This window comes from Manduca sexta, chromosome 4 (assembly GCF_014839805.1).
Source record: "Manduca sexta isolate Smith_Timp_Sample1 chromosome 4, JHU_Msex_v1.0, whole genome shotgun sequence".
Taxonomy (NCBI): Eukaryota; Metazoa; Arthropoda; class Insecta; order Lepidoptera; family Sphingidae; genus Manduca; species Manduca sexta.
In genome coordinates this window covers 1,889,422-1,911,559 of record NC_051118.1, presented here as the reverse complement: position 1 = coordinate 1,911,559, position 22,138 = coordinate 1,889,422, and the positions used below count along the sequence as shown (strand labels likewise).

Genomic DNA, 22,138 nt, shown 5'->3' with positions numbered 1-22,138 from the left:
TCTCTTCACCACCTTTAGGTTGACTGTAAGAGAATGTCTTTGGCATTAAGTCCGCCGATATACATATACAGATGACTTATAGACTTGTTTTAGCGTTAAGGGATGTTTAAGAATTGCTTAAATAGCTGTCAAAAACATCACACCAGTTCCTAGTTTAAATCTTATAAAGAAGCAAGATGGCGGGTTTTGATTTACAGCTAATAAAGTATTCGAGTTTTAACTAAGCATAGCTTTGCGAAATTTTATAAGTAGGACTGATAGTGTATACACGGTGCAAAAATAATCAATAAACAATGCCATGTAATTTAGAGGATTTGGTGATTTTAATAGATACAATTCTTGAACTGACCATCAAGCGAGCTATGTCCTCAGTTTGTCATTTAATTGCACAAGTCTATTCAGACCTCAAATTTAAATCAACAGCTACAAAATTACAATAATGATAACAAACAAATAATAATTTATGTTTTTGTAGCCTGATTGTGAAAATGAAATACTCATGCCATGTTAAAAATATGAAACTAATTTCTTATATTTACAACGTTAACTATAAAACGATAAAGTAGAAATGGCGTCCTCAAAAAAGATTTTTAATCTTTACAATCAGGCCTATAACTATATTACTGCCGAGGAACTTTATTCGTCACATCAAATTATCAGTAACCTAAACGAAGTAAACTGTTTAAAAATGTGGTAAACTGCAAGGGCAAAAGAAGATGCATACAAATATCGCATAACGGATTGATTGTGTAAGTAAGAATGTTAATTGGTAAAGCATTCAATTCTCCTGAACTAAATCCTTAACTCCATCCAGAGATCAACTGCGGGCATCCTGGACAGTTATGGAATGGATGGTTGGAGAACATCTCTTCTGGAACTGGGCTGGGCGCGTCCATTATCTTCCGGTGCCAGGATGGCATGAAGATGGAAGGCAACGGGTCCGCCATTTGCCAGAGCGATGGTACTTGGAGTCATCCGCTGCCGCAGTGCTTGGGTAAGACATTTCATGAACTTTGGACTATGAACTAGAGTATACAGAACTGAATTTCAAAGAGATAAAAGGAAATTTGGGATTAATAGTGAGAGTCATGTATTGCTTTTTGTGAGAAGAAAAGACGAAACATGATTTTATTTTATTTAGAAAGCCAGCCATTTGTATAGCAAATTGTATAGCAATTGTTCAACACGTGACTGCATTGACTGAACTATTGACCAAATTTTCCAGCGCCATGCGTGGTGCCCCACGTGTCTCAGGGGAAGGTGGTACTGGTGGAGAACAAGACAGACAACGCGACACACGAGCCCAACACGCAGATCGTGGGCAGCTCCTCAATGGTGCAGCATGGTGAGACCATCAGACATTCCTACATCTTTGAAATAGCAGTTATACCCATAATTCTATAATACGTGACAAGAAATGAGCGGGTCCGTTTTATTTTTAAAAAAATCTTTAACTATTTCTCGCCAAAGTAACCATAATACTTGATAGTAAAAAGATGTTAGCAGAAGTCTAAACTCTTAGTGCATCCACAATTTCTCGTGATTATAAATATATATTGGGAAGAGAACCCATAGGGGAGTGCCTATTAGCGCCACCATTTTGGACGCTAATTCAATCCTCAAGTAAATCAGGTCTTATGAAATTCAATAAAAGTTCTCTGTCAAGCAATATACATGGATTTATGTGGGGAGTTCTTAGAGCCCTAGAAGAATATAACATATTATCATGTTTCCAGGCGAAGTGATAATGGTTGACTGTGAGAAGAACTACGAGTTCCCGTCGAACAACGCGGCGGTGACCTGCAACAATGGCACCTGGACACAGATACCGCGCTGCCAGCCCGCCAGGTCTGATGCTCTTTACAAAGCTTCTGGTAGTCAGGTCTTGGAGAGCTATCCTATCTCGCAAGGTCTGATGGATTATAGAGGTTTTGAAAAAACTTTTGACTTTGAAATCGAGGATGCTAATTATTATACTAAGCTATAATATTTTGAGAAGGTTGCTGTAGACCACATACAGGGAACATGAAAATATATTTTAATCAAATATTTACCTACTTCTATGATCTCTACTGTACTTAGCGTAACCAGTAAATTTGGACAAAATATTAAGTGAAAAGAAGGTGCCTTCTTGTTACACTATTTTATTTAACTTTTCATTGAATGTATAGATCGTTGTGAAGGAAATAGGTATTTTCTACGCGCTACATTTATACAACGTTCTAACGCGTTACGCTGTTAACTTGTTACCCAGAAATACTACAAACTCTGAACTTACTAGTTTGTAAGTTCTATGCGCCTAAGTCATCAAAAACTGATAATACCAATGTCTTTCCCATTACCAGGTGTAAGAAGATGCCCAAATTCCCTCGCAGCGGGATGGTGATAGCTCCCAAAACTGAACACGGTATGAAGGCCAGGTTTAGGTGTAAGGATGGGTACGAGTTGAAGGGAAATCCCATCGTGGTCTGCTCTTTTGGGAATTGGAGTGGGGAGACTCCGAAATGCGAGGAAGGTATGTTTGGCAAATGTAACCTTTATTTATTTGTATTATTACACTAACATATAAAATAACTATATAATAATATCTTCAACTGGTGCTTACATAGTTTGTGACAGATCTACACAACATAATTAACCTTGAAACTATTTTCATTCTTTGGAATACCTATTTCGAGACATCTATTTCGGAGTTAGCAAAAAATACTAACAAGGAATAAAATACCTATCTATTTCCAATTAGCAAGAAATTCTGACAATTGTCATTGCTTTAATATTAAATATTAACAAAGATAGTTATTATCTTTCGTAGAATATAACAGCTTGAAACAAATTTTATACGAATTAAAAGTAGTTATATCGACTCATTATCATTCCTTCCAAAGTGATTTTGTTTAAAGAAATGAATTATAAAATTAATTGATGCGTACAACTATCCGTAAACTGTCAACAAATCCACGACTAATGCCTGCCACAAAATAATGGCAACAAAATCTCTACTCCGAACATTGTTATTTAGCGGCAATCGGATCGGAATCTGGAATTTTACCCCGATATAGGCTCACCACCTATTACATCGTAGGATGGAGCACATGGCGAAAAGTAGGCGCCCGAGTCAGCATATCCTTTTGAGGATATATGGTGATGTTTGTTTGATATAGACAAAGCAATACTGCTCAATTTAGACAAAACGCATACAATAAAAGTGCTTTTGAGAAATGTAATAAATACATAACTTTAAATATTTTATTCTTTTCCAGTGTACTGTCCATTCCCGGGATACATAGAAAATGGAAAAGTTCTGCTAGTCGGTAACATGGGGCTATACGATTATCGACCTTACGTCAAGAAAGTATGTTTGAAAATATTTATTTATATATTCTTCTAAAAGGAGTTTTATTGTACGATGTTTATTTATTACAGGTAGTAAATAACAAACAAATAATGTACGAATGTGAGAAAGGCTATGTATTATCTGAAGGTCCTCCTGGAGCGACCTGCGTGGGAGGTCACTGGAGCCCACGGGAGTTGCCCAAGTAAGTCAGTAATTTTAATACACCACGCCAATGTCTTTGTGCCGGTAATTATTTGTCGAAATTACTTACACATTGTAAAAAAAATAAGGTAGACGCATTTCAGTTTAAGCTAATTTTCAAGTCATAAAAGTATCGTAAATTAAATTAAAAATCACAAAATGTTCCATTTGTTTAACAAGTCGTTAATAAAGATCGTTTTAGTAAACTATTTTTAACTTCCATTTCATGTAACAATTCCAAAGATGCACACTTTACCAACACCCGCGTATCCGTTGGAGCCGAAGACGCCGCTCCATCGACACTGAGCTCAGACACCGAAGATCAGCCTACCTTCGTCAGTACTACAACTCTCTCCGCCGCCAAACCAATCCCACACAACAGTACATCGACGAACTATATGATAAATACAACCATGGCACGCAAAAACCGACCTTACGACACGCGAATTTTAAGATCATGAAGAAGTTCGATGATTTTGAAGAGGATATTGTGCCTGGTACAGTAGATGATAATGATGAAAACTTTCCCACAGCCGTTTACACTGTTTATAACGTTCATGGAGAACCTATTGGTCATAGACTTTATTCCTATCAACCTGTTTATGAACCGGAAGACGATGATATAATAGAACATGACGATGAAATCGATTACCAAGATTCAGATAGTTACGACCTTCCGCATGCAACAATACTAAAAGGGGGAGTATTTGCCGATAAACTGGACGATAGCATCGAAAATATCGATAAACTAAAGCACGAGTACTTCGAGAGATATATCGATAAACGGAGAAAAAGATTTTTGAACAAGAACAGTGATGTGAAAAAAGATTTGGATGATGAATTAGATAGCATGGAATCGACTGTCGAGACAGTCACGGCGATAGCTAAACGACGCAAGAGGTATGTGAATGAAGAAGAACATTACAGAGAATTCACTAAACCTATTAATGATCTGGAAGTTACAAATGATATAAGCACAGAATTACTAAAAGTTATACCGCTAAAGAGGAATCAAACTGAATCGAGCAAAGAAGTAGCAGTCATCCCTCTGCAGCATAATAAGACGAACTCTACTGAAGTGGATAATATTCTAGATAAAAGAGATAAGAGAACAAGCAGGAAAACAGATAGACTGAATCAAACAACTGCTACTGTACCAAAAACGTAAGTAGAATTCTTATTATAACTGGTACTGGCGCCTTGCTACAGCAGAACAAATATTTTAGAAATGTCGTTTGTTACCAAACTTTATTTATTGCTTGCCGTTTCAGCACAGGTTTTGTTTCATCGTTAATATTTATATTATTATCATAGGTCTGTTAAAGACCTAGGTCCTAGTCACAAAAACTTAGGAAACTGTTTAAATCTCATATCATCTTTAATCAAACCAGATTACTCATAAGCTACTTTAACTCCTACGATTTAGAACAAAATTTTACCATATAGGGGCAGAGAAGGAAAAGGTGGCCGTACCCGCCACCCTCCACCAGATCCATCGAGCGAGGAGCAAGCACAAAGCTCCGACATAAAAGAAACAATCGACAACTCCAATAAAACTGGCAACTCTACTGAGAAGGGACGGAGGGGCCGACCCAAGAGTCCTTGTGAGCCGATAGCTAGCGATCCTTATGTCAACATCGAAGTTGTGAAGTACGGTCGGGATCCTAATAATACTTTCAGCTCAGGTACGCGCCTTTTAAAACAATAAATACTTACGCAATTAAATAGTAGGAAAGAACGGCAGACATAATTATTTTACTGATAAAAGTTCTTGGTAGCTCTTTAATGACTTCATTTATGTATATTCCCGCTAGCACGCCTCTTCAGTCTGGGTTTGAAATATATGTTTTTTCGCTAAGTTAAAGTTACCAACAGCTTCAATGTAAATAAGTTGTATATTTGTATAATGTAGGTAGATATTGTAACTTTGACTTTGCGGATGAACAACACCTCAGTCCCCCCCGTGACCATGAAGGCTACAAAGTCTTCGAAACGTCGGGAGAAAACCAAAATATTAAAACCTCGATAAAATCCGAAAAATAATTAATTTTAATGTCTAACATTCGCGTAAACCTAAGAAATCATTAAGTTAAAGTTGTCCATAGATGGAATTTGTTCTATACATCATCAGACCACGGCGGGGTTTTTTATGATCCTGGTTAGACATTGTGAAAAATAAATACATATTCGTTACGAATCTCTGAGCTTGTGTTAATGGAGTAGGTCTCAAATTATAGATATTACATTATTAGTACACTAATTCCAAAACCCTCCAGGAACAATAGTACGAGTTGCCTGCGGGAAAGGTTACGGCTTGAATTTGGAGCAAAATGCAACAGCCAAGTGCGTGCGAGGGCGGTGGAAACCTGAGAAACCTAAATGTGAAATACGTAAGTATAACTAACGTTGTACGAATTATTCATAGTACAGCATTTACGTCAGTTGGAGACTAAGAACTAAGCCAATCTAGTTTAGAAAATAACAATATATACAGTTTGACAAAGAAACTAGTTTTCAAATATATTTCGACGAGCTAAATCAAATTGACTTAGTTTAACTTTTGTCTGCGCCCGGCGTAATGTCTTTCATGTTATAAAAAATAACTTCATTGTTTATGAAAATTACCTTTTTTAATTTACCTATATTATCTATTAAAACTGTTTTTTACTTCTAGCTTCTACATTCTATTAAACTTCTCAAAATTTATTTTTAATTTCTGCATGCCTGCCATACTTTAATTTGGACTATGCTTGCGTATTCCGCTAGATTCTTCTCACGGTCTACTGGTGTTTCCATGATTTTTCTAATAAAGCTATCTCGTTCCAGTGCCTTGTCACGTACCATCCACGGAGTACGGAATCTACACAATGTCGGAATCAGGACATCAGAACTTGGGTATCGGACAGGAGGAGAAAGAATTGAACGAGACAGATCCAGTGCCTAATGGACAAGTGGTGCACTTCTCTTGTGAATACGGGTGAGGCTGTTTTCTTATTCCTCTTCATTTATATCCAAGGTCAGGAGGCCCTATTCCGTTCACGAGGGTATATCCGTCTTTTGCAATCACGAACGTTCTAATTGTAGGACAGCTTAGATGCCCATATAGGTAAATAGGGGATTTTTTTAGTCTCTTACCTATAGGGCTATCGAAGCTGTCCTTCGCATAGAATGTCCGTAATTGAAAAAAGATGGATTCGCCTTTATAGACGAAATAGGGACCCCTGACCTTATTTTAGAAGCTCTTGTATTTTGAGTTATGCACATTATTATCAGTCTGTTTTTGAAAATCAAAACTATAAATTAAATCAAAAGGAATTGAAGTGGCTAAGAATTTGGAGGAAATGAAAGAATTACTCCAAGTAATATTAAATATATAGAGATATTTGAAGAATAGGGATAGATACCATTACGACGAACGCGAAAGAAATAATATACCAAGTAAAACTCTTATTTCAGATACAACGTGCAAGGTCCTACGAACTTGCGCTGTTGGCTCGGAGAGTGGGCCGTCACCAGCATGCCAGAGTGTGTTGCAGGTAATATATAAACTCTACTTAATGCTGTAAGGTTTATTGCGTGACCAGTAATATATAAAACTTCATTTGGTGGCTTCACTTATGCTTTTTCGTTTAATAGTTAACATTGTCAGTATTATAAAATTGTTCCTTATTTTACTACAATATGGCAAAGTTAATTTTCCTGGTGAGGCTATAAGCCCTATAGGACATTATTTTTATTTTATATGTGTCTAGCGGTTACAATTTCATGATGATTAATGAGTATTCTAACAAAGGATTATTTAAAAATGCATCGATAAAATTGTCTGTATATTTAAATATTCACCCATAAAAACAAATCCAAATACAAATTAACTTTATCACCTATCGTATATTTATATTCGGTTTAAAGATCCCAAATACTTCTGTAATCATCTGGTGATAGAAAATTGTGTGATAAAACAGAAACGGCCGTAATTTCTCATCGTATTAAGAAACCATTACCTAAACGTCATGTTAATAGTGCAATAGAACGCGTGCTACAAGCAGTACCATTTAGGTTATCTGTCATTAATGAGGAAGCCGAGTGACCTTCAAATGAGGTAAAGCATTTAGTTTTCATGAAATGGGAACAGTAACGAGCTTCTAATAAACAATACGTGTTTGCATTCTCCACAAATCTTTTACAATTGTTTGGTTTTGGAATAATAACGATTATTTTTAGATAGGCCGACAAACGAGTCTACTATATTCCTTGATTTTAAGTAATCACTGCAAGTCTAAAGTCGCGGTGCCCTTCACGGAAAGTAGTAGCGATTAGGGAAGGAATAGGGGTGTTATATTCTCGGGAAACTTCCAGTATACTACAGATCTTTAATGTTTTAAGGTCCCATCAAAAAATCAAGATTAATAGAGGTGCTACTCATAAAGATTAGGGTATGGACGGGAGTGTTAGGTCTTTTATTTTTTTTTAGTATAGCCTAGCTAGATAAATAAGAATCTACTTTAGGAGCGTCACGGTTGCTTTTTAGTTTTAAAGATATCGTTGTGAATAGTAGAAATTTGTTTCATATTTTGTCACATCATGACGAAGTTTTTTATTCTCCTGCTCCGGCTATACATTTGAAATTCATATTTTTTCTAGCCCCCTGCGAGCTTCCACTGCTCCACGGCGCGTCGTACGAGGCAGGGTACAGGTCTGGGCTGACAGTCGCCCACGCCTCATCAGTCAACATCGCCTGCGACCCTGGCCGAGCACCACCAGCTACACTGAATTGTCATTTGGGAAGATTGCAGCCGACCGTACATGACTTTTGCAGGCCTTTGGGTGGGTAGATTTTGGTAAGAAGTAATGAGGGAGATAGGGCTCGGTTTTATAAAGAAAGAATTTGGAAATTGGATTTTTCTTAAATTATCACTAACATCAAAAAAGATAGTGTTTGCCTCGAGCCGTTGACCTAACGTAGTTGGTGCGGAGGAGGAGGCTTCACATTAAGGGGAGCGGCAAAATATGAAAAAGAATGTTGGCGCATGTATCTCGTGCTGCGGGCTACACCCCACTTATTTCACGAAACGACTTTCTTTTCTGTCTGTCCCGGTGCCTTGGGGCTACATGTTTTGGTTCCACTAATGGTAGCAAGAACTCTCGCTACACCACTGCCTTAGCTTCTGATATGTCAAAGTATATTCCAACATAAAACTATAAAAAATATATAAGCTGATTATTCAGTTATGTTCATACCATTCCAAATTTGATCTAGTTAATCAGGCAGCTTGTCTGAGACATGAGTAATCTCATAGATTTTAAACAAGGTACGTATACTACAACTTGCAGCTAACCTAACTCGACCACGACCGACATCAGCCTACCAAAGCGGTTCAGACATAGTCAGGGAAGATATATCGGATCTAGAACCGGATCTAGACGGAAAGAGCATCACCGACTGCGGCCCTCCGGCAAGGTAACGAGAATTCACTTGTTAAAAAATAAATCGAGGTCGATAGGGCTGTATATTTTGGGCAATCGGGGAAGCAAAATGTTTTCATCCATATTTTAAAAAAGTATACTTCAAAATAAGAAGCAATGGTTTTTGATGTTATAATTTAGAAGACTGTTTCCAAATTGAAAGTTGTAAAACTTATAATATGGATGTCAACGTACTGATGTATCATTTATTTATCAACAAACGCTTTCATTGTAGCTTTTGTGTGTTTTATGTTTGTCCATTCATTTTTTATCGTTTTCTGTAATTACGCTATATTGTGACTACGCCCTCACCTGTCCAGTATCGTCTATTTCTTCGGTTATTTGACTATTGTTTCCTTTAATTCAATTTCATCAATTTGATCAAATCTTACTGTTTTTATAAGTCTGGTGTATAAATTTCTTCTATGGTTTCAACTGTCTTCATACGCGTTGATCGTGAAATATAGCGTAACTACGTTCTCATTGATATATCTTTTATTTTCCACGTGAAATAATGGGCCTGATTTTGCTATTATTATTCGCCATTACAAAAAATTATGATTGATGACATCTGGGATTGTTTAGCAAAATGTTGGTCCCGAATCTGCTTCTAACGCTTTGAGTTCTTTGATTTTCTTTTATATATATTTTGTTTTGCTATTGTCTTGTGTGAATTTTTGGAACAAGTTGGGTCCAATGTCACTAGGATCAAATTTGGTACTTTACAAGTTATAAAATATGAAGTGGCGAGGACCCGGCTCGTTCACAATCTAAATCATCGTCATCCTAGAAGACGATATGAGCTGAGAAAAACAAAAAGAATGTAATGTTTTTGCAAAAAGTAAATTTCTTATTTGCTGGCTGGATAAGACTGAAAGGGACCCAGGCGTACAGGGATGCCAAGCCCTGGTGAGACCTATATAGGTTCGGAATTTTGCTTCTTTAACTTACACATCACTTGTTCACACTCATCATAAACATCTTCGAATGATGCTGACAGTGTCATCCCATCAGATTTTCTACAGCATTTCAAGATACTTCAATTTTCGATTATTTCGATATGTACATTTCTTTTTGGAAGGATCAAATCCCTAGATGGCAGGGTTTAGTTGTTATTAGGTTGATTCTAAGGCGTCGCCTCAGTTAGGTGGATATCGCATACTATCTCTAAAACACTGTGAAAAAATGTTTCGAAAATTCAGAAATTTGGAGCATCTCAAAGAACTAAAGTAACGTAACAGATCATAAGAATTGAAGTTGAATTCAATATTCAAATTGAAGATTTTGTAAAAACTTTGATCGAGTCTGCGAAATCTACCTAAACATACATTTATGTGTATATGTTGAACCAGATAGCTATGTGTATGGCCGTGATATTGGCTTTTTATGTCTTGGCCGAGCTTACATTTTGTTGCTGACTTACGATTCCACTAAACGTAGTGCATGTTTTAATGAAGTATTATATATTTATAATAATTATTTATACAATTAGCGTTGCAAATGTCAGACTGATTCAACAAAAATTACAAAATTGTCCATAGGTTGTATACAAAAATGTACAGCGAATTTTCTAGAAAATTTCAAATTGGATCCTATATTATGTAAGATATTTTTATATGTTCAATGAGTAATTTGTCAAAATATATAACTTAAAGATACTATTTGAATAATTTACTAAGACAAAAATACCAATTACAGCATCAGATCAATATCTAAAATTAATGTAATTTTTCATGTTTGTTGCTTTATATAAAAGCCAATTAGATTCTAAAGAACAAAAACAATCAGTTTTAGTAGATGATAATAATTCAACTAGAACCACCACTGTGTAAAAGTAGGTTTAAAATGTTTGGACCCATCGTCAAAACCCAAATTCTTTTGAAGGGTCCAAGGCACGCTAGTGTACCGCGACGGAGACGAAGTAAACGGCACATTGGGTTTAGAAGGCTACCCGCACGGAACAGAGATCACTTTCAAATGCATAGCGTCCATAATGGGAGAGAAGACTACGTGGAAGCTCATATGCGAGCAAGGGGAGTGGGTTGGCAAGAGTTTTAACTGCGGTAAGTGGAAGTCTAACAGTATTATATCAGACCATATCCAAAAATGGCACTGCATACATAACTCTCTGGGATAAAATGTAGCCTGTATGCTGATCGGGGATATAGCAGCCTATTTATATTAGGTGCTTTGAATAATAAGACAACGCAGATGCTGCTAATGTCATGGCATGAAACACTACTATGAAACTGTGTCTAGCAAGTACAGCACTTTAAACCACCACAGGATGACTGCACCGAGCTCATGTCAAATAATTGATATCTAAACAATATCAACTGACGAAAGTGGATTGTCCAACAGCATTCGACACAATTATCTTGTTCAAAACGGAACCCTCACGAGCTGATTCTAATATGCTAATCATTTGGGGCACTATAGCAGATTTTACACCTTGTATACGGTGGTCGCTATCCGGGCGGATACAAATGTGCAACCACCAGCAAAATATGTTTGTATTGAGTTGACAACATCGGCGCGAGGGACATGCCATTTTTAAAGCAATATATTTCCAGAGGACCTCGAGGCTCAGAGCGAGGAGTTGATGAACAATAACAGCTGCACGTTCCACAATGACGAGCCGCACGTGGTCGCCTTCTACAACGACCTGGAGATCACAGAGACCGTCGACTTCCCTTACGGAGCTGTTATCATATCGAGGTATTAAAAAAGAGTTGTTAATAAAAAAAAGTTTGTTATAAGGCTTATCACCAACTACCAGCCAGTTTTAAAGAAGTGGTCATGAAATCGATAGAATGAAATGGAGACCAAATACCGGCAAGCATAGCTTTAGACGTCTACCTCCAAGGTGGACAGGCGACTTAAATAAAGGTCGCAGGAACATTTTAAATGCAGGCTGCTTTCGACAGGTCCGTCTGGAAATCTTTATGCAAGGCTTTGTTCAGCAGTAGACTTTATGTGTCTGATGCTCATGATCATGATGAAATCGACATAAAAGATGATTTTATTCTAAACAAAATAGCAGCCAATGACACTTAGTGTTTTTTCAAATCTGCCGTAAATGGAAAATCAAATTAAGTAATCGGTATTTGCATGTTAAACTAATTTTATACCTACTTTGTTGCAATGGGTCTATTTCGATTAACCGAAAATTGTGAATGAAATTGCGATGATTAATGAACATCATTGCTTAGATTATCAGTTATTGTCCTACTTAACTAATGGTAATATAATCAATCATCTCAAAATCAGATAACAGAAACTTTATTTCAGATGCAGCGACATAGGAAAGTACGCGATGACCGGCTCCCAGACCAGGAAGTGCATCAGCGGCTCGTGGGACGGCGTGAAGCCATCTTGTTACGGACTCAACCAAGAGAACGACTACGCTAGTAAGCTTTTATCTTATCAACTTTCGACCTTAGTATTGGGAGTTTTATTGTACGATGTCTGTTCTGAAAGTAATGAACTATTAAAATTGCCTTTACGGAAAGTTACACTGTCCATTCGCTTAGCTACATTCGTCACAAAAGACAGCATCTTCCGTTTCATCTTAAGTTATTTTCTTCTTATTATTTGATAGGAGTTGACCTTTTTTTCTCGCTCTCACTCACTATCGATCTTTGGTATATGATTGGTCTTTATATTAGCCAAAGATATTAAAATTAAACTATTTTTCGGATTTTATCGTGTTTTTAATGTCTTAGTTTTCTCCAGACGTTTCGAAGACTTTGCAGCCTTTGTTGTCACGGAGAGAACTTCAATCTTCAAAACGTCATGAGAAAACTAAAACATTAAAACCGCGATAAAATCCAAAAAATAGTTTAATTTTAATGTCTAATATTCGCGTAGACATAAGAAATCATTAGCCAAAGATATATTTACACGTCTAATTACATCAAATTGTTCCAGTGGACAAACCTCCAACGATATTGTTCCGGCACTCCCAGGGTCCAATAGCCCAGACGAACGACGGCAAACTGCTTGTGTATCCTGGCACGGTGCTGCACATGGAGTGCCTCTGGATGAGGAGGTTCGGCAACCCTAAATGGAATGTCACGCACACCAATCCAGAGTGAGTTATTCTGTTCAGTATGTGAGCAGGGATCCATTTTATTTCCTTTACAAAATTTAGTGTTTTGATAGTTATAATTCTTAGTTAAAGCGCATTATGTATTAAGATATAATATATAGTGTTCGAGAATTAGCTTTAGAAAGACAATAATTCTTTCCTACCACTATATGAAAGACTTATTGTCTTTTAATGATGAACAATTACATTTCATGGCAAAATGCAAAATACACATAAATTATTTGTCAACTGATTACGATCTACGAAAATATAACCTGACCAAGAATGAAAAAATCCTGCTTTAGAGCCGCCACTTTTGCATTTCATTTTAAAGTTAACGTTGTCAGTACAAGTAATTAGTTCTATTTCTTCCTCTCGTCAGGTTATAGATGTAATTATACATTTTATTCACATTAGATTTTACTTTAAAATTTCAAGGGCTAACCATAGCAATTGGATAAATATCCTCCTATGCTTTCCATACAGTCCTGATCGTAAATACGCGGAGGGCTGGACAACAGACCCTGGCCGAGACAGCCAGCTGGAGTACCGGCTCAGCATCATCAATGCAGTGAAGGAAGACTCCGGGATATACAGATGCGAGACTCCAGCGCGGCAGAGTCATCAAGTGGAGATCATTGTTGAAGGTAGGTAACATATACAAGTTATTGTTTACTAGAACACTACATGAACCAGTAAAAAGTCAGAGTGAAGTTTATGCAAGAATTGATGTGTTCTGCTGGTACCAAAAATATGATAACCTGTGATATAGGTATCAGCAACTGTTCGATGTCTCATAAAACTAAACTTACTAAGGGTAGACTTGTAGGTAGACTTCCTATAAGAATTTAGTGCCTCTAAATATGTAGCTTTTTAGATAATATAGGACAGCAAGAAAAAATACTTTTGTTTTCTTTTTACTCAGAACTGTCAATTGAGACATAACTATTACTACTCCTGATTGCTAAGTATACAAAAAATATAAGGAAAACCTATTTTCGACTGTTTAAGTGAGAGACCAGAGTTTTTTACGGTTTACTACACAGCATACAATAACCTGCAGGATCAAGGTCATACTGTTCACAGCAGAAGAAATATTATCTCTGATTATATCAACAACTTAAGACCCTTATTTACTACTCCTTAAGATTCATAATAACAGTCAAAGTCCATTACAGTAAGCAGCAGAAGTTACAGAAGAGTCTTAGAACTACAACTACATAAGACCTATGTCTAGGTATTCTGGTACGAAGATCATTAATAATGCATTGTAGCATGATTTTGAGTGATCGCATGCACTGAATGTTTGAACCTGAATTTGACGAAGTGCATGACATCTGATTAAAAAAAAACCGCATAGAACATAAGAATGTCCTTTTCATAAAAAAAAATAATTCTTCTGTTGATTTCTCCTCTCAGTAAATAATACTCTTCCAAATAAAAATATTAATAATGTAATTTAACTAAAGTTTAGATTTTTCCAAAAATGTCAGGCTAACTAGTCGCCCCTATTTAAATCTCTATTCTGTTGATCCTTCCATCTCGGAATTTACCATTCAGATGTCCACTGCCCCCCACTGCCTATACGACGCGGGCTGGTGGCCAGTGGAGTAGGAACGCGGCTAGGCACGGAGATCAGGTTCTCATGCGCCAATGGAAATGCCCTCATCGGCGCTCAGGGCATCACCTGCAGGGCATCAGGCAATTGGAGCGCCCCGCTACCAGTGTGTGAAAGTAAGTGAAATTAATTGATTTTGGGTAGTTTGTTGAAATGATTCTTCGGGTTATGAGGATACAGTTCTAATTAAGTTTCAGCTGGAAGTGGTACGGTGCTGGCAGTGTAGTAGTGGTATTAGCCATTCATTTCTGTTGCACATTATCTTCATTCTTGGTTATACACCTAACCACTGAACATTTAAAATATATTTCTTCTCTTTACAAAAACAATAATCAAGTAATTGATAAGTCCCGACCAAATAGGCAAAATTTGTGAACACCAGTGTCCCAAAATGTGTGAACCGAAACCACATTGAATTGCCAACGTCCATGGATGATGGTGACCACTTATCATCAGATGAATTGTTAGATCATCTGCCTTTGGAGGTAATAAAAAAGTGAGTGGAATAAGCCCGAGTGAAGAGGTATGCGCGTGCGCAGGCGTGGAATGCGGCGACGTGGTGCTAGACACGCCGCTGGGCGCGGGCGAGCGGCGGCCGCGCGTGGCGGTGGTGTCGCGCGGGGTGGGCGGACGCGCGGCCTTCTCCTGCGCGCCGGGCTGGGCGCTGCGCGGGGCACCCGAGACCGTGTGCCTGCCCGCCGCCGACTGGGCCCGGCCCTTCCCTGTCTGCACTGGTGAGCGTCACCGTTTAGACCCTCACCGCTATTCCATGTCTTACGGCCATTCCTTCATTGACATTAACAGCCAGTTACAGTTACTTTTTCGAAGATTTTGATATTTGTTTTGCGGTAAATGTTATCTCTTTTACTTTACCTGCAATCTGTACTTTACCGTTAATGAAGAAAGGTGGTGTTAATCATGCCGAAAGTTTATATGCTAATCTAGCTTTATAATTGGCTCTGACAACCTCTATAGTGGCTAGATTATGCCCTCCTTATGATATTACGTATAACTTATGTTAAATTTAATTAAAATATCTTCGTTTACCCGTATGTCTTTGACAAAGAACACCTTACTGGCACATTTCTCACTATTACTACCACATTTTCAACGACACCATGATATTTTCTGGCTGATATATTTTTGCGGGGGAAACTTTCATAGTATTGAATTTTATTTATTCGACCAATGTAGTTGCTGGTAGAAGATATTTGTCTGTATATCAACCACCATACACAAGTTGTAGAACACAGTCTTGATCGATACGGCAGTTTAGTTTGGTTGTTACTGTGCACTTATTGATCCAATAAGATCCAGGCAGTCTAAAGTCCAAGACCTGTAACTCAAGTTTCTACTCTCTTCGATATCACAGAGGTATCCTGCCCAGCTCTCCCTCCACCGGCCTCTGGGTACGTCCTGGGCCGCGCGCCGTACAGAGCTGGCGATGTCCTACAATTCCACTGCAACCCTGAGCACACGCTGCACGGAAGACCTATACTGGTCTGCCAGGACAGTGGCAGATGGAGTGATAAGCCGCCTACTTGTAAGTATTTAGTTGTAAATTCAATACATTTTTCAAATACATAGAAAACTCATTGATTTTTTTTTCTTATAAATACTTTATGGCATAGCATTTGATCCATCTTATTAGAATTCATCATTTTATCATCAGCCCTGTATTATATACTGTCCCACTGCTGGGCACAGGCCTCCTCTACTACTGAGAGGACTACTACTACTCATTAGAATTAGGCCCACCAGATTATAGTAGCGGCATGTGATAGAGAAGTAATTGAAACTTTTTATATACAAATACAGTCAATCTGAATAGATTGAAATTCAACAGTAAATACATGTATTATGTGATGATCTTGTAGTACATACCCCTGGAAAGGAAAGGTGACGATGGTATAAGATTGAATAATTCTTCAGACCACTCACTATGATACAGACGATAGAAAACAATGAGACAATGTCCCGCCTACTGCAGTGACTTTAATTTTTTGTGACATCTTCATCATACCATCACATTGTCATTTCAGTATACAAAAAATACCATTAGATCCAATAAAGTCACTTCACCGCGAAACCTAGAAATCTAACCACATTAACTTCCAGGTGCTCAAGCCTGCACCTACCCTGGAACCACTATATCTGGCCGGATGTCTTCAGTGAAGTTTTACTACAAGATCGGCGAGACGGTCACCTTCACCTGCGAACCTGGATACAGGCTGAAAGGAGCTCCCATGCTCAGGTGTCTGAAGTGAGTACAGGAATTTTGGTGTTAAGTTATTTATAACTGAATCGCGCGATGAGTAGCTTATGCTACTCTACACCTCCCACTAAACAGCATCCAGACTTTTAGATTACACAAGGGTTCAACAACAATGATTTTTTTAAGGCGGTATATTTTTTTTTAAAGTTTTTATTTTTTCCTTTTTGGTATTAGTAAAAATCAGTACACGTTGATATTATAGTTGACGACATCATTTTAAGAGTTTTCTGATGTATCTCCGAAGTCAAGGGTCTAACTACATGAAATGATGAAAATGGACCACAAGGGAAGCACCAGCTTTCAAATAAAAAAAGAATCGTCAATATCGATTCACCCAGTCAAAAGTTATAAGGTAACAAACAAAAAAAAATACAATCGAATTGAGAACCACCTCCTTTTTTGAAGTCGGTTAAAAATACTTAATATAGCACCGACTTCCTTATCGTTTAATAAATAGGGTTCAAAATAAATTTTAAGTTGACCCTATTTTGATCATAATGTCGACGATATGTCCAACTAGAAAAAATGACCGTATGACATTACGACTTTATATGTCTGAAGGGCAAATTAACTGCTCAATGCCAAACCTTAGATACTCAGAAGCATTATAATCGGATTAAAAACAGTCTCGTCAGGTATTATTGTTTAATTCGTCGGTTTGTTTTATTTCATTCTAATTATTATTTACAAAACGTTTGAGCCAAGGACAAAAGGCCAGAAACATGCAAGATATTTCAAATTACTATTCAAACTCTAAACTGCCCAATAATCTATACTGCTGTGCTAAGTGCAAAAGCGATATGTCAGGGAAACCTTATTTGGAGATAATCGAAATTTTGTAAATATAGTTTTATAGTTTTCTAAGTAAAACTGAGATAAGGAAAACTCTTTTAAGGTCTTTTTAACAAGTTCTAAACAAGATACCGTTATTAAGGCAAGTTCATTGGATGGGTATTTCTTTAAGCTATTCGACGACATAAAAATCAAGATTTTGTTTTTTTTGAGATACCGCTATTGAGCGTAGCACGGCAGTATAGGCAGTATGAATACTAGACTATGTTTTATGACTTCAAGAATTTAGTTTTTTAATTTCTATTCTATTCACGTAATAGATGCCTCGGTGGCGTAGTTGTATTGCATGTCCGGTACAATAGCGCTCTGAGGTCCTGGGTTCGAATCCCGGGTCGAGCAAAGTGATATTTGGGTTTTTTCTGCTCAGTATCAGCCCGGAGTCTGGAATTTATGCCCGATATGGCGATAGGCTCGCCCCCTATCACATCATGGGACGGAACATACTTGGCGAAAAGTGGGTAACCTAGTTGCGCCTCTGCATACCCCTTCGGGGATAAATGCGTGATGTAATGTATGTATGTATTCACGTAATATTGTTTTACAGGAACAGAAAATGGTCAAACGCAATACCACTATGCACGCCAATGACGAACTACACATCTTCCGACTCGGTCGCCATGTTGAATGCCGACATTGACGCCATGTTGTCGGACTCCGCCATCATGCCGTCCGACATCTTGCGGACGCGCGACACGCCCGCCATTTTGTCGCCAGAGAGCTACAAGGCGGCGGTGACGCGCGTCGCAGTTTCCAGAATGTTGCGGCGCGGGCCCATAGAGAATTATAGAAATAGGATCTTTAGAGTAAACAGGCTTTTGAGGAGGGATGGTGAGAGATAATTTTTGGATGTTTTTAGGTAATGGCACAGATTGGTTATTTTTTTGTTATGGTGATTTTTATTTATTTTATTGATTAGTGTTTTTGTACATTTTGTATTTTTGGAATATTGATCTAATTTGATTGTCTAAAGACAAATTTGAATTGAGTATTTTATGTGGATTAATATTTGTTATATTTGTTAATGAAACTGTGCATTATTTTTATGTAGATAATATTTATTTTTAAGTAATTGAACTTCATAAAAAATCTCCTAAGAATCAATCTTATTCTTCTTATAAAATTCTTCAGCAGTCTAAGACTGCGATTTTTACATGAGAAATATGCAAAACTTCCAAGTGACTATAATTCTGTAAAAATAATATAATTTAAGAATAAATAAAATGTATTAAATATAGTTTTTTCAAAAGTCTTCAATTATATAAATTTCTCGTGCCAAACTGATTTACTTGAAGTTTATTAATTTCAAATAAAGAACTCTAATGTTACCAAGGCTAAGGAAACTTCACTTAAAGTATCAAGATTGCGTTTGTGGTTTGTCTATGACATATGTCAACAAAGAGGATTTGATAAATACAACTGATAAGACTTTTAGAAAATTAAATAGGTTAGAACATTCCTTTGTTATTTATATTAAGTTATTTTAATTCTTCGAAGACTGTTTTATTTTGTGATAAAATATAATTTTTCAAAAATTGTAAATAAACGATCGCTTCGCCAAAGAAAACGTTTAGAATACTCATGTTAGTACTTAAATTTCGTGTAGATATATTGTAGCTAGATAATGGGTGCACTCACACGCGGCGTTTTTAAAAACGCTACGCAATTATCCACAGTAAGTGCGCCCGGATAAGTTAATATAATGAATTTTGAATTGTACGCTAGTACATATCTAATATCACGCACAAAGGTTTGGAACTTTTTTATCATTGTCTCTACACGATACGGTATATAGCTCAACGGCAAAATGTATCAAATAGCCCTTTAATATTTCTCTGTGATATGGGTTGAAATGTTAATATTATATTTTTCGTCATTCTAAAATAATTGTCGTATACCATAGAGCTTAACCATCTCCAAATAATCTGATTAATATATTTTTAACGTTCATTCAGCTTAGAAAATTGGTTCATGGCTTATTAATTAATAGATGTATTTTGAAAAATATCCCAGACATACAATTTTAATTGAATTGATTATTATATTATATGATTGCTGTAAAGGTGCTGCACTATTAATGACTAAGCATAAGCTTAGTACAGTACAGCAAGCTTACTTATGTTTGAGCTAAACACCGTTCGTTAATGTGCATATCAAAATAAAATTTGCATATCGTCTAAATTAAGGAAACAAACAAACAAACATGGCGTCTTTTTAATCGTATACGTTAACGTCTACACACACTTGTAATAATTCTGTCCCGTCACAAAAATAAAGGAATTAATAAATAATTATGAATAATATGTGTTTTTTTTTTAACGGGATGGGCAAAGTGACTTCACCCGATGGTAAGTGTAAGTCCAATGGAAAGTCGACTGACGAGAGATGATTACCCCTCGGCAGTCGACACAATTATGCCGGCCTGTTGGAACCGGATATGCACAGGCTGATTCCGGAACGTGACACACTTACGTTGGCCACTATGGCGGGTTTTAACACCTCGTGGTGGTCGCTATCAGGGCGGATATAAAATATATCCTACCAGTAAAAGTCAAACATGAGTTTATGTAACAAAACAAAAAAAGAAAAACGCGCCCGTTGAGAGTAACTATTACAGCAATATTTTGCGCTCGAACTTCCAGATACGTTTACACTGGCGACAACACACATGCAAATCGCCGCAAGTTCTGCAAGCTTCAAATTTTGCAGAAGTCAGCAAGCCGTGCTGATTTTCAAAAATTGATTTATATTCTTTACCTATTCCTCGCGTCGTCTAGGTATTGTTCTCCAAAAATATTTAGTGTGCAGATATGAAACTTTTACGCATTTATTACATTACTAGCTTTTGCTTGCGGCTCCACCCGCGAATAGCCCATAGCCTTCCCCGATAAATGGGCTATCCAACACTAAAAGAATTTCTCAATTCGAATCAGTAGTTCCTGAGGTTAGCGCGTTCAAAAAAACTCTTCAGCTTTATATAATAATATAGATATAGATTGCCGCTGTGGAAAACACGAGGCCATTAAAATTACCTTTTATGCAGAATTAAAATTATCACCTACGGGTGTCTCGATTAGGTATAGTTTTTAACTAATTATCCACAGCACCCAAGTCAAATACAACTCCCACATCGTCTGTCTTACATTAGCCAACATATTTTATATTTATTATTATTATTTTGTAACTAAATAACATGTACGTGTCACCTAATTTGAATAAGTTGTATACACTTTTATTTGGATTCTGACTAGCCATTAGATCCACTGTAATGTAATTTTAGATAATTATTGTCAGTAATCTGTTTAGTGTATCTTTATAAATAAATAAACTAAATTTACTTTGTTGGAAAAACACCATTAAATATCACACGTATTTTATACCCAAAGAGGTAGGCAGAGGCGAAACTAGTGAATCTAATTTCCGCCGAGGGCATTCCGTTCCAGGGTATGATAAAGGGAGAGCCTATCGCCATATCGGACACAAATTTGAGACTGGGTTGATACTGAAAAACCCAATATCACTTTCCCTGGGCTGGGATTCGAACCCAAGATATGAGTATTGCAGTCGTAATACAACTACGCCACCCTGGTTAACTTAATAATTTAATTCTCAGGGTAAAAAAAAATTGAGAAAATCTATTAAAAACAAGCAGCCTGGATACAGTAAGTACTTATTTATAGTTGCTAGTTGTAAGTACTAACAATACCTAAAGGAATAGGTCAAATAATTGTAATTCACTTACCAGACAAAATAGTTATGTATTTTCCTAGAATACTTGAAACCTTTTTACTTAATATCTACATTTGTTAGATTTTAACTACATATGTGAACCTTGAAAACAAAACGATCATTTAGTGTTATGCCGCCAGACTTTCGCAAATATGATAAAAGGCAAACAAAATATACAACATGAGTAAATTCATACATTATTACTTACCTTTTATCCATCATATCAACGGACCCTAATCTCTAAAGAATTGTCCATTTAAGTACAAGTAAAAAAACTACATTCAAGAGCATTGTTGAATTTGCTAACTCGGAAAAAAGCAAAACTTTTCAACCTTTGTAATTAATCAAGCCACACAAATGACGCAATGTACGACACCCGTCCATTATTTGATTGACAGACGTTGCGATCCGTGAATCGCTTACTTTACAATACACTCAGTATCCATTACCTGCTCGATTAGACAGACACAGAAAAAGCGTGAAATTAACGTTCAATGTAAATGAAACTTTATAACTCTCAACAAAGGTGACACCAACTTGAGAGCATTCGAAAATCGAATTGAAAAATCCAGTCGAGCG

General features: G+C 36.9%; 1 protein-coding gene across 1 annotated transcript in view; it reads left to right on the top strand.

Moving 5' to 3' along the window:
- The window catches only part of LOC115444557, a 113,609-nt gene extending 93,478 nt beyond the window's left edge, over positions 1-20,131 (top strand). The window contains exons 9-31 of the mRNA XM_030170382.2: positions 815-994; positions 1,226-1,345; positions 1,737-1,848; positions 2,346-2,515; positions 3,261-3,352; positions 3,424-3,536; positions 3,779-4,699; positions 4,982-5,220; positions 5,812-5,925; positions 6,362-6,512; positions 6,992-7,071; positions 8,177-8,359; positions 8,867-8,993; positions 10,883-11,061; positions 11,572-11,716; positions 12,290-12,408; positions 12,929-13,091; positions 13,575-13,735; positions 14,649-14,822; positions 15,246-15,440; positions 16,079-16,249; positions 16,825-16,969; positions 18,378-20,131. Of these exons, the coding sequence (XP_030026242.1) occupies positions 815-994; positions 1,226-1,345; positions 1,737-1,848; positions 2,346-2,515; positions 3,261-3,352; positions 3,424-3,536; positions 3,779-4,699; positions 4,982-5,220; positions 5,812-5,925; positions 6,362-6,512; positions 6,992-7,071; positions 8,177-8,359; positions 8,867-8,993; positions 10,883-11,061; positions 11,572-11,716; positions 12,290-12,408; positions 12,929-13,091; positions 13,575-13,735; positions 14,649-14,822; positions 15,246-15,440; positions 16,079-16,249; positions 16,825-16,969; positions 18,378-18,672 (4,349 nt within the window). The 3' untranslated portion in view covers positions 18,673-20,131. The remainder of the gene's footprint in view (positions 1-814; positions 995-1,225; positions 1,346-1,736; positions 1,849-2,345; positions 2,516-3,260; positions 3,353-3,423; positions 3,537-3,778; positions 4,700-4,981; positions 5,221-5,811; positions 5,926-6,361; positions 6,513-6,991; positions 7,072-8,176; positions 8,360-8,866; positions 8,994-10,882; positions 11,062-11,571; positions 11,717-12,289; positions 12,409-12,928; positions 13,092-13,574; positions 13,736-14,648; positions 14,823-15,245; positions 15,441-16,078; positions 16,250-16,824; positions 16,970-18,377) is intronic.
- Positions 20,132-22,138: the final 2,007 nt, after the last annotated feature.